Source organism: Bombina bombina, chromosome 9, assembly GCF_027579735.1.
Source record: "Bombina bombina isolate aBomBom1 chromosome 9, aBomBom1.pri, whole genome shotgun sequence".
Lineage (NCBI taxonomy): Eukaryota > Metazoa > Chordata > Amphibia > Anura > Bombinatoridae > Bombina > Bombina bombina.
In genome coordinates, this window is record NC_069507.1 from 221,233,841 (window position 1) to 221,246,355 (window position 12,515).

General features: G+C 37.8%; 1 protein-coding gene across 1 annotated transcript in view; it reads left to right on the forward strand.

Moving 5' to 3' along the window:
- The window catches only part of MCMBP (minichromosome maintenance complex binding protein), a 108,349-nt gene that overhangs the window by 3,157 nt on the left and 92,677 nt on the right, over positions 1-12,515 (forward strand). The window contains exons 2-6 of the mRNA XM_053692657.1: positions 57-142; positions 223-363; positions 5,300-5,341; positions 6,975-7,076; positions 8,353-8,470. Of these exons, the coding sequence (XP_053548632.1) occupies positions 57-142; positions 223-363; positions 5,300-5,341; positions 6,975-7,076; positions 8,353-8,470 (489 nt within the window). The remainder of the gene's footprint in view (positions 1-56; positions 143-222; positions 364-5,299; positions 5,342-6,974; positions 7,077-8,352; positions 8,471-12,515) is intronic.

Here is a 12,515-nt window from a genome sequence, read left to right on the forward strand (position 1 = left end):
GTGCCTTTTTAAATTTCCAACTGTACTTATTTATATTCCAACACATTATATTCTAGTTCAAAATGGAGGAAATAAGGACTGGGAGAAGAAAGTCACAGAGTATTTCCAGGAAAAGCTGCAAGAAAATAATTCTTCTGCCTGGGTAATTGTTTGTTTTTTCTCAGAAGTAAAGAGAAACTTTTTTTGTTTTATCTATAACAAATTCTCTACCTATTTCCCAAGGTCCCCTGCTTGAATGATGTTCCCCTACATTACCTTAAACCAAACAGCCTGGTGAAATTCCGTTGCTTGATACAGGACATGTTTGATCCTGAATTTTTTATGGGAGTGTATGAAACTGTTGATCAGAGTACGAATTCCAGGGTAAGTAACATGAACAGAACAAAAAATAAATGTTTCACATTTAAAGGGACACAAGACCCAGCATTTTTTCTTCCATAATTTAGAAAGAACATGCAATTTTTTTATTTTATTTTTTATTTATTTTTTAGGTTTATAAAGTCGTCTTTTATTGGGTAGAAATGCTTAATACAACAATAAAAATGGGGGCTACATGCCCGGCAAGCATATTCAATACAGGTCACATTTCTCTGCATACATATAATATTTCAAGAGACGGCTATTATTAAACCTTAAGATAATCAAACATTTAGAACAACATAAATAACAATTCTGGTCAGTTGCTAAGTATAGATACTACTCTGTAATTAGCTGAATTATTAACTAAGATGGGTGGGCTGTAACCTTGAGGGATTCATCCCATAAAAATCTCATGTCATGGAAGAACTCTAGCTTATTTCTTTTCATAAAACCATATTCCTCCAGCACTAACATCTCCTCCACCTTTGTCAACCACATTTGTCCTGTCAAAGATGTCGGCCTTTTCCATTGTGCCGCTATTAGCGACTTTGCACTATTTATTCCTATTTGCAACAGCTGTCTCCGAAGTTTGCAAGGTATTTTTGGGTGTTGGTTGAATAATACTAAGTGGGGGGTAAGGTTGAAGTCTGGAATCAGTCCATTTCTAAAGTGTACTTCTATAAAATTCCAAAGCTGGGTCAGAGAACTACATTCCCACCACATGTGTAGGTAACTACCTTTTAGTCTACAACCTCTCCAACATCTGTCGGAGGAGGAAGGGTAAATTGAGTGTAGCCTTGCTGGGGTCAAGTACCATCTGGTCAGAACTTTAAAATTAAGTTCGAGTATTTTGGGTGCTGTTGAAGTTTTTTTTGTGTGCTGAAAAATCCTACCCCAAGATCTATCACTGAATGTCTCGTTCAGTTCTCTGTGCCATTTATCAGTGTATGTTGGGAGTTCAAATTCCATTTGAGATTGTAGTATTGAACGCATCTTAGAGAGAGAATGTGGTATTTGCGTGTTGGCATTGCAAATCTTTTCAAAGGGGGTCAGTTGTCTTAGATAGTCAGTTTTATGTGGGGACGTGTTGATAAAATGGTCGAGTTGCATGTATTTTAACCATGGGTAGTAAACACCATTAGCTACTTCTTTTATGGCCTCCCTATGTAGCAATTTGCCCTCTCGTAGGAATTCCCAAAGGGGTGTTGTGTGTCCCCATTCCACTGATCTTTGGTAATTTTTGTCTAGTCCTCCTGTAAGTTCTGCATTTAATGGGATCGGGAAGAGTGGGGATCTAGGACCCGAGATATAACTATTCTTCTGAATTAATAGGTCCCATTTTCTAAAGAAGTGGTAGTGTATAGGTAGTATTGAGCATTGTGGGGGTCTCAGCGACTTAGGAACCCAACAGAGGGCTCCCAACGACGGGACTTTCAATATATGGGAATCAATCGCAGTCCAGGCTTTTTGGCCTGACGGCGTATGCCAGTCTAGGTCTCTTTGCAATGGTTATTGCGTCTATATAAATTTGTATCTCGGGTAGACCAAGTCCCCCTAGTGTCGTGGGTCTGTGCATAGTAGCTTTGTTTACTCGAGGTTTGCATTTACCCCATATGAATTTATTGATATGTTTAACATGCAATTTTTTTAAAAACTTACCAATATACTTCTATTATCTAATTTGCTTCATTCTCTTGATACCTTTTGTTCAAAAGCATAGCTAAGTACGCTCAGTAGCTGCTGATGGGTGGCTGCACATAGAGGCTGCCTCATGTGATTGTCTCTCCCATGTGCATTGTTACTTCTTCAACAAAGGATATCTAAAAAATTAAAGGGACACTGAACCCAAATTTTTTCTTTCATGATTCAGATAGAGCATGCAATTTTAAGCCACTTTCTAATTTATTCATATTATCAATTTTTTTTCGTTCTCTTGCTATCTTTATTTTAAAAAGAAGACCTCTAAGCTTTTTTTTTTATTATTCAGATTTCTGGACAGCACTTTTTTTTTTTATTGGTGGATGAGTTTATCCACCAATCAGCAAGAACAACCCAGGTTGATCACCAAAAATGGGCCGGCATCTAAACTTACTTTCTTGCATTTCAAATAAAGATACCAAGAGAATGAAGAAAATTTGATAATAGGAGCAAATTAGAAAGTTGCTTAAAATGCCATGCTCTATCTGAATCACGAAAGAAAAAATTTGGGTACAGTGTCCCTTTAAGCAAATTAGCTAAGAGGGAACTTATTACAAATTAATATTAAAGGGACATGAAACCCAAAAATGTTCTTTCATGATTCAGATAGAGAATACAATTGTAAGCAACATTCCAGTTTACTTCTGAGATAACAATACTATATTGTTGCACTGCTCAAACAACTCTGGTTGATTTTGATAGTGTTCCTGAAGTGGTAGAGAAGTAGATGTAGCTTTTATAGAATTTCATAAAACATTTGGCATTATTTCACACAACTGACTAATTCATAAACTACATTACCTTACACAAGATTCAGTAATAAAAAATAAGGTTTAAAGGGACAATCTACACTAAATTTCTAAGAAAAAAAAAAAAAAAACCTATTACTGAAAAACCTATTACTATTGTACTTTATACAAGTCACAGTTACAGAGTTGTGTTTTTAACTATTTTTCTGGCACGCTAGATATAACTTCTATTTCTGCTGCCTTTTTTTTAACTACAACTAGTAAAAGTTACATTTTAAGTGTAAAAATATAAACTTTGTCTAGAAAGAGCATACGTTTCCCTATTCTCTTAATAGGGTTTTTGTTCTTTGATCTAAATGTTGTAATATGCTCTAAGCACACTCCCAGCCAGTTACCTCTTTCTATAATATAGACAACAAGGTCAGCTGGGAGACATTAGCATTTTTGCCTTTTCCAGCAATTCTGGGATCACTTCCTTTTTGTTTTGTTATACACTAGATTTCTGCCTGTTTCAAAGGCTCTATAGACAGCCTCTTAATCACATGCTTTTTATTTGCTTTTCACAACAGGAGACTGCTAGTTCATATAGATAACATTGTGATCACGCCCGAGGAGTTATTTAAGATTTAGCACAATGCAGTATTTAACTGCAAGTCAATAGATAATAAATATAAAGTCATGTGATCAGGGGGCTGACAGAAGATGCTTAGATAAAAAGTAATCACGGGTAAAAAAGTATATTAATATAACTGTGTTGGTTATGCAAAACTGGGAAATGGGTAATAAATGGATTATCTATCTTTTAAAACAATAAAAATTCTATTTTAGACTTTCTGTTTAACAGTAAATAGAATGTTTTAAATATGGAATGCATTCAAAGTGGTGAACTTACCAGTGCTGTTCCTCAAGGGTTGGTTATTGGGCCTGTTTTTGTTTAACAAATTATTTAGCAATATTAGTTTTGGGCTCTGATGCGGTTGATTTAGAGGTGACAATCCAAACCAGCTAGTGCAGAAATAAAATTAAAAAATGGGAGATGAACCAAATAAGTGGGTTTTTAAAATTGAACAATACAAAGTGCCAAACTTTGCATTTTTGATGTGAAAACCCAAAGGTAAATTATGGACTTAATGAGATTACACTTATAGCATCATTAGAGCAACAGAGCTGAACTTACTAATTATTTCAAACATATTACAGTAGTGTAGCACGAAACATCAGTAGGATGCTTGGTTGTATAGGAAGAAGTGCTAGCAGCATAAAAAACAGGCACTTACAACTTGGCAACTAGTGATCTATAAAGTGGCATCTCCTGAAGGATATAAATAAACTAAATACTGTTAAAAATAGCGCTATTATATTAGTAAATTGTTCATAAATGAACAATACATGGAAAGAGTTAAAGGGACAGTCTACACCAGAATTGTTATTGTTTAAAAAGATAGAAAATCCCTTTATTACCCATTCCCTAGTTTTGCATAACCAACACAGTTATATAAATACACTTTTTACCTCTGTGATTACCTTGTATCTAAGCCTCTGCAAACTGCCCCCTTATTTCAGTTCTTTTGACAGACATCCATTTTAGCCAATCAGAGCTGGCTCACCTGAACTCCACGTGCATGAGCACAGTGTTATCTATATGACACACATGAACTAACACCCTCTAGTGGTGAAAAACTGTCAAAATGCCCTGAGAGAAGAGACGGCCTTCAAGGGCTTAGAAATTAGCATATGAACCTCATAGGTTTAGCTTTCAACTAAGAATACCAAGAGAACAAAGCAAAATTGGTGATAAAAGTAAATTGGAAAATTGTTTAAAATTGCATTCTCTATCTGAATCATGAAAGTTTATTTTGGACTAGACTGTCCCTTTTAATGAACTCAACAGGTATAGCAGCTTAGAGCAGAGAGGTGATGTGATAGAAAACTTTAAGTACATTTGACATGAAATCCCAAATTTGTCTAATTTCTATTTGACTTTTCTTCTTTGTTCTATATGTATCCTTAGTTGAAGAGCATAACTAGTGCTCAAAAGTTTTATAATATTATTAAAAGTAGATTTTCCAAACAGCTGCCATATAGTGTTTATACGCATGCATGGTACCATACTGGGTATGCTCTCCAACAAAGAATACAATGAGAATGAAGTAAATTTGATAAAAGTAAATTGGAACTTATTTTTTGTTTGCTCTGTCAAAATCATAATATAATGAAGCTGAGAGATGATTTATGTTGGAGGGTAGCAGGTTTAGGAGTCGTTTGCAGAATCACTGCCTGATAGTAACCTTCAAACACTCATGGTAAGGGAAATAATTTTAGGAATTCAAGAAATCCTGGTATATGGAGAAGGCTATCCTGAGTGTTAGTTTAGCTTGCACCTCAGAAGGGAATAGGGAAATACTTCTGATTCTTATCTGTACTAAAATATATGTTTGTGTTGGAAGGGGCTCCGGTTAATTCAATATTAATCTTTGCTTGTTTATTTACAGGTTCTACATTTTGGGAAGTACAGGGATATTGCAGAATGTGCAGTAAGTCTTCTCATGCTTTATAAAAATAAATAAAATCATTCTATGAACTACACACTCTCCTGATATTAAGCCTGATCAGCTGATCCTCTCATTGGCTGCTTATTTCTTGAAGTTAGGACAATAACAGTTTAACCCTTCCTCCCTGGCTGTGCCTCAGAATCTTGATGGCCTGCTCTGTAAGAGGTAATTTCACAGCACACACTGTCTCTCCCGCATACCTCTGTACTCCCCATCTACAGACCACTCCGCAATGCTGCTTGACATCAGCTACAAAGAAGCTGACTAGTATTGCTGAACAGGTGTTTTTTTATTTTATATATATATATGACACGTTTTGGGGTGGTGCCCCTTCTTCAGACAATGTCACATAAATAAAGAGTTTAATACCAGAGAGTGCCTTGTTACATGATGGATATGTCTACATGTTAAAGTGGGAGTTGCTTATGGTTGGGAGTGAGGAGTGCTAAGTCTGTGGTCGTGTTATAGATATAGAGATAGAGATATATATATATATATATTCTCTAATATATACACACACTCTGTTCAGAGATCTGCACTCACAAACTGCAAAAGCAAGTTAACAACCAGGGTGCACTCACTGTTTTCCAGTAAAAAAAAACCTAGTTGCGTCATTTTGATTCTATGCATGATTTTTTCTTTTTCTTGAAACTGCGTATAATTGACCTAGAACATATTGTTACTGTGACTCATTTTGTGCAGCAAGGAAATAAACTGACTAAAGGGAACAGCACTTTAAGTACTCATAGTACACAGCCAGCAATCTAGTTAAATAGTAGGTATATATCAGGGTTAACTCTAATCAGCATCAGGCATATGATTATGAAAAAAATAACCATAGAAGATGGGGGAGCATATGCTTATTATTAAGTACAAGGGGTGATCAGTGTCATTTGGGAGGTTGGAAGAGTTAAAGGGACACTGAACCCACATTTTTTCTTTTGTGATTCAGATAGAGCATGCAATTTGAAGCAATTTTCTAATTTACTCCTATTAATTTTTCTTCATTCTCTTGCTATCTTTATTTGAAAATCAGGAATGTAACGCTTAGGAGTTGGCCCATTTTTGGTTCAGCACCTGGGTAGCGCTTGTTGATTTGTGGCTAAATGTAGTCCCCAATCAGCAAGCGCTATCCAGAGTGCTGAACCTAAAATGGTCTGGCTTTTAAGAATAGAGACATCATGTATCAAATACAACACACAACCAGTGTGTGTGTGTGTGTGTATGTATGTATATATATATATATATATATATATATATATATATATATATATATATATATATATATAATGTAACATATGCATACACATGTGCACGCTTCTAAACAGACAAAATAATTGAACAGTTTACAGAGTGTCTGTTAGAGAAGTAATTATCACTCCCAACTTTCTCCCTTTTTTTTTTTTTTTTTCTCCACCATTTTCAAACGAGTAGACCCTAAATAACATCTTTAGTCTAATCACTACAAATATTTTTATTTAATTTAGTAGCTGCTGAATCCTGCTGTTTTGATGTGTTGTGCTGTCAATATGTTTTTTTTTTTTTTTTTTTTTTAAATACCCACTATAAAGAAGTGAAAATACAATCAAATTCATTGTGTTTTTTTCTTTCATAGCCCCAACAGGAGGTAGATTTAAATTCCAATCAAACAGTAACTTCTGAGAGACAGACCTTCTACTGCGTGCCTGTGCCTGGGGAATCCAACTGGGTGAAAGAAATATCCTTTAGGTGAAGCTCAAAAGTAAAAATGTTTTAAAATGTGCATTGTTTTGCAGTCTTGGTACACACCTTTTAAATAGCATTGGTTATATTTATCTTATCACCACTGCTGTGGTCAGTCAGGGAGAAATATAAACAAGCTCCTGCACTGATCAATCTCTGCATAGATAGTACTTGCAATTCAGATTTGTCATCAGGGATCTGAAGTAGTGTGACAGGAGTTTGATTTTCCATATTACATACATACTTACAGGCCCATTTATCAAGCTCCGTATGGAGCTTGAAGGGCCGTGTTTCTGGCGAGTCTTCAGACTCGCCAGAAACACAAGTTATGAAGCAGCGGTCTAAAGACCGCTGCTTCATAACCCTGTCCGCCTGCTCTGAGCAGGCGGACAGGAACCGCCGGAAATCAACCCGATCGAATACGATCGGGTTGATTGACAGCTCCCTGCTGGCGGCCGATTGGCCGCGAGTCAGCAGGGGGCGGCGTTGCACCAGCAGCTCTTGTGAGCTGCTGGTGCAATGTTAAATGTGGAGAGCGTATTGCTCTCCGCATTTAGCGAGGTCTTGCGGACCTGATCCGCAGTGTCGGATCAGGTCCGCAAGCCCTTTGATAAATGGGCCCCAATGTGTTTATAATGTGAAAAAGAGGTAAGAATGTGCCTTTTCTTAAAGGGACAGTCAAGTCCCAAAAAACTTTCATGTTTTAAATAGGGCATACAATTTTAAATAACTTCCCAGTTTACTTCTATCCCCAATTTTGCTTTGTTCTCTTGGTATTCTTAGTTGAAAGCTAAAACTAGGAGGTTCATATGCTAATTTCTTAGACCTTGAAGACTGCCTCTAATCTGAATACATTTTGACCACTAGAGGGCATTAGTTCACATGTTTCATATAGATAACATTGAGCTCATGCACGTAAAGTAACCTAGGAGTGAGCACTGATTGGCTAAACTGCATGTCTGTCAAAAGAACTGAAATAAGGGGGCAGTCAGCAGAAGCTTAGAACCAAGATAATTACAGAGGTAAAACGTGTATTATTAAAACTGTGTTGGTTATGCAATACTGGGGAATGGGTAATAAAGGGATTATCTATCTTTTTAAACAACAAAAATTCTGGTGTTGACTGTCCCTTTTTAATGTAATTATCCTTACAAAGGCGTTTTGATTTAGCGACTGTGTTGTGAAATGGAGAAGTTATGTACAAAGCAATGCACAGTGAGGTATTACAGCTCTGCAGCTTATTATTTGCTCCTTAACTCCTAAATCCTCACGGCTATGCCAGCTCCAGCCAGGCAAGGGTGTGCGCTTCAACTTCCTATACCCCGAATCGACAGAAAAGAAGCTATGAAGAAGATGAGGAGATGGGTCCGCGTAAGGAACAGCACACAGGTACAGCAGTATAAATTTGTATTTAATGTACAGTGACAAGTTAGCAATACCTGTCTTTCACATTGAAGCCTCCGTGGTTTTAAATGGTCTAAATATCAAATCCTAAACTAATCTTCTATCTGTTCTTAAAGGGACACAAAACCCACATGTTTCTTGATTCGGACAGTTTCCAATTTACATAGTTCTCATTGCATTCTTTGTTGAAGAGCATACCTAGGTAGCGTGCAGCTGTTTTGGAATGTTTTTTAGTGCTGGATGGGAGCCTTGCTTTCACAATATATACTGTTAAAGGGACAGTAAAGTTTAACCTTCCATGTTTTAAACAGAACATGCCATTTTAAACATCTTTCCAATTTTACTTTTATTTGTTTAGTTCTTATGGAATACCTAGTTAGGCTTTAAAGCAGCAATGCACTGCCGGGAGCTAGCTGATTGGTGGCTGCACATGTATGCCTTTTGTCACAGGCTCATCAGATGTGTTCAGCTGGCTCCCAGTAGTGCATCACTGCTCCTTCAACAAAGGATACCAAAATAATTAAATAAATTTGATAATAGATTAAATGGCAAAATTGTGTAAACTTGGATGATGTGTCTCATGAGGAAAAAAGGTTCATGTCCCTTTATATGCATTCCTGCAAAACTGGTGCCATAAAGTGCTCCATACATTTGCACATTCGTGAGCCTGCCTACCTGCAAAGGACACCAATTGAACACAGTAAATTTGATAATGCAGTCATGGCCAAAAATATTGTCACTCCTGCATTTCTGTCAGATAATGCACCACTTCGCCCAGAAAATTGTTGCAATTACAAATGTTTAGGCATTCTCATATTTCTTTTGTTTGTATTGGTATGACACACAAAAATGTAGGGGAAAAAGCCTAATCTGACACATTCCACGCAAAACTCCAAAAATGGACTGGACATAATGATTGGCACCTTCTCGAAATCAAAATAATTACATTCCAAGTTTGTGATGCTCCTGTAATTTGTAATTAAACTCACCTGTATCAATTAACAGGTTAAAAATGGTGAAGATTTGACTCAACCTTTCTGTTGTGTGTCTCTGTGTGCCACGCTGAGCATGGAGAAGAGAGAGAGCAGCAAATAATTGTCTGAGGATTTGAGAACAAAAATTGTGGTAAAGCATGGACATTTTCAAGTCCATCTTCAGAGATCTTAATTATCCTGTGTCCACTGTGCGCAACATTATCAAGGAGTTTATAGCCCATGCCACTGTAGCTAATCTCTGTGGACGAAAGAGAAAAATTGGTCAAAGATTGCAATGAAGGATTGTTCGAATGGTGGATAAAGAACCTTAACTTCCAGACAAATTCAAGCTGACCTTCAGGCACAGGGCACAAATGTGTCAGCTCGCACTATACATCGCAATCTGAATGAAAAGGGACACTATGGTAGGAGACCCAGGAGGACCCCACTGCTAACACAGAATCATAAAAAAGACAGATTGGCGTTTGCCAAAGCTTACCTTAGGAAGCCAACATCTTTTCGAGAGAATGTGCTATGGACAGACAAAACAAAATTACAGCTTTTTGGTAAATCCCATCATTCTACTGTTTTCAGAAAAAGAAATGAGGCTTTTTAAGAAAATAATACAGTCAAACATGGTGGAGGTTCACTGATGTTTTGTTGTTGCTTTGCTGCTTTAAGACAAAGCGATGGGAAGTACTGAACTGGCCAGCAATGAGTCTAGACATCAATCCCATAGAGCATCTGTGGAGAGATCTCAAAACAGCAGTTGGGAAAAGGAACCCTTCTAATCTGAGAGACCTGGAGCAGTTGGTGAAAGAAGAGTGGTCCAAGATTCCAGTAGAGAGAGGTGTAAGAAACTCAATGATAGTTACAGAAAGCAATTGATTTCAGTTATTTTTTCCAAGTGGTGTGCTACCAAATATTAAATTGAGGGTGCCAATAATTTTGTCCAGTCCATTTTTGGTGTATTGCATGTGGAATGTGTCAGATTTGGCTTTTTTTTTTCCTCCCACTTTTTTTGTGTCATACCAATACAAACAAAAGAAATGAACATGAAAATGCCTAAACATTTGTAATTGCAACAATTTTCTAGGCGAAGTGGTGCATTATCTGACAGAAATACAGGGGTGCCGGTATTTCTGGCTATGACTAGATGTAAATTGAAAGATTATTTCTGTTGAATTGTGCACTTTATCTGAATCGTGAGCAAAATATTTGCGGTGTCCCTTTAACCTTGTTCTGCTGTCTCTATATAAGATGGTTATACTAAATACATGCTTGTATATCTTAATTTAGCATTTGTATATTGTGATGTAAATAATATTTGGGGAGCGGTTATATCTGTGCTATAATGGACAGTAACCGTGATTCCCACAGGATTTAGCAGCTAAGGTTGTCATATTTTTTTTTTTTTTTTTTTCCTTTTTAACAAGCTTTATTGAAACATTTGCAGAGAAAAGTTACAATAAGATCACAGCAAATGAAACTGATTACCGTTAGCAAACGGAATGAGCATAAAGGATTATTTTACAACAGTCCGTGACCGTAGTCAGGTACAAGAAGCAAAGTCTGCATAATGTGCGCTTATGAAGGATCAGGGGATCCCCCCCGAGAGGGGGATCCCAAGGTCTCCATACATGTGAGAAGCCTGTAAGCTTTTTCTTTTTTTTTTTTTTTTATAAGAACATTTACAGATAGTGTACAAACTTATAGATATAGCATATTATCAAAAGATTAACTATAGGAAAGAAAGAAATAAAAAGTCAGAGAGAAAAAGAAAGGAGGGGAAGGAGGGGAAAGAGGGGGAAGGGCACATCCGTGTGAGGGGGGGGGGGGGAGAGAGAGGGCACGATGGGGAAGAAAAAAAAAAAAAAAAAAAAAAAAAAAAAAGGGGGAGGAGGGATGGAATGGGACCGTCAGATGATACCCTACAGGGGGGTTTCCCTCCAGGCCGCCATAATCATGTCGTGAGAGGCCAGTTGGTTAGTTTTAAAATAATGTAGTCTCTCCAAAATTAATAGTTCCTCTACTGAGGAGGACCACTCGTCAAGGGAGGGGACCTGTATAGACTTCCATTTCCTGGGAATCAGTCTCTTAGCCCCTGTAATCATGATCAGGAGGAGGGACCTAGTGAAAACATCTTTGGTTTTGGGAAGGCGAAGCAAGAGCAGAATCTCAGGGGAGTCCGGAATAGATATTTGGGCCCTGCGAGACATAGTCTCAATGACAGCCGTCCAGAACCCCCTTAACAAAGGGCAAGACCACCAAATGTGGAACAGTGAGCCCTGCTCGCCGCAACCTCTCCAACATAGGGGGCTGGCTGATGGAAAGTACCTGTGCAGTCTATCTGGGGTATAATACCATCTGGTTAGGAGCTTCAAATGAATTTCCTGCACAGCTGCAGAGACAGAGGAACGTCTGGTGAGAGCAAATGAACGTAACCAGTCCTCCATTTCATAAGTATTGTTAAGGTCTTTAGTCCAAATTATAGTATAGGAGGGGAGTTGTGTGTTAGGTGGCAATAATAACAGTTTATATATCTTTGAGATTAGTCGTTTGGGGAGTGTCACAAGGGTGCAGATGGTCTCAAAAGGTGTTAAGTCTCTCATGAACCTGTCCCTATGTTTATGATGGGTGAGAAAGTGAGAAAGTTGGTGATAACGGAGCCAAGACGAGAACAAGGCTCCGTACTGTTCAAACATGTCGGATTGGGAACGTAGTCTGCCTGCGTGTAATGCGTGGTGTAGCGAGCCCTCTCGGAGACTGTAATATGTACTCATGCGGGTCCCTAAGGCACAATATGGGATACTGGGGTTCTCTATTATAGGGAGCAATGGGGAGTATGTCGAGGAAATGTGGGTGGAGGTGGCTAATAATCTGTCCCATTCGTGAAGTATAGAGGAGGTAAGATGGTATTTCTGTGTCAGGTCAGGACGTTCAGAGGGAGGAACCCAGGCTAGGGTACCGACGTTGTGCAATTTAAAGATTTGTCCGTCAAGTCTGACCCATTGTTTTTGGGTAGTGTTGTGAGACAATTCAACCAATCTCTGTAG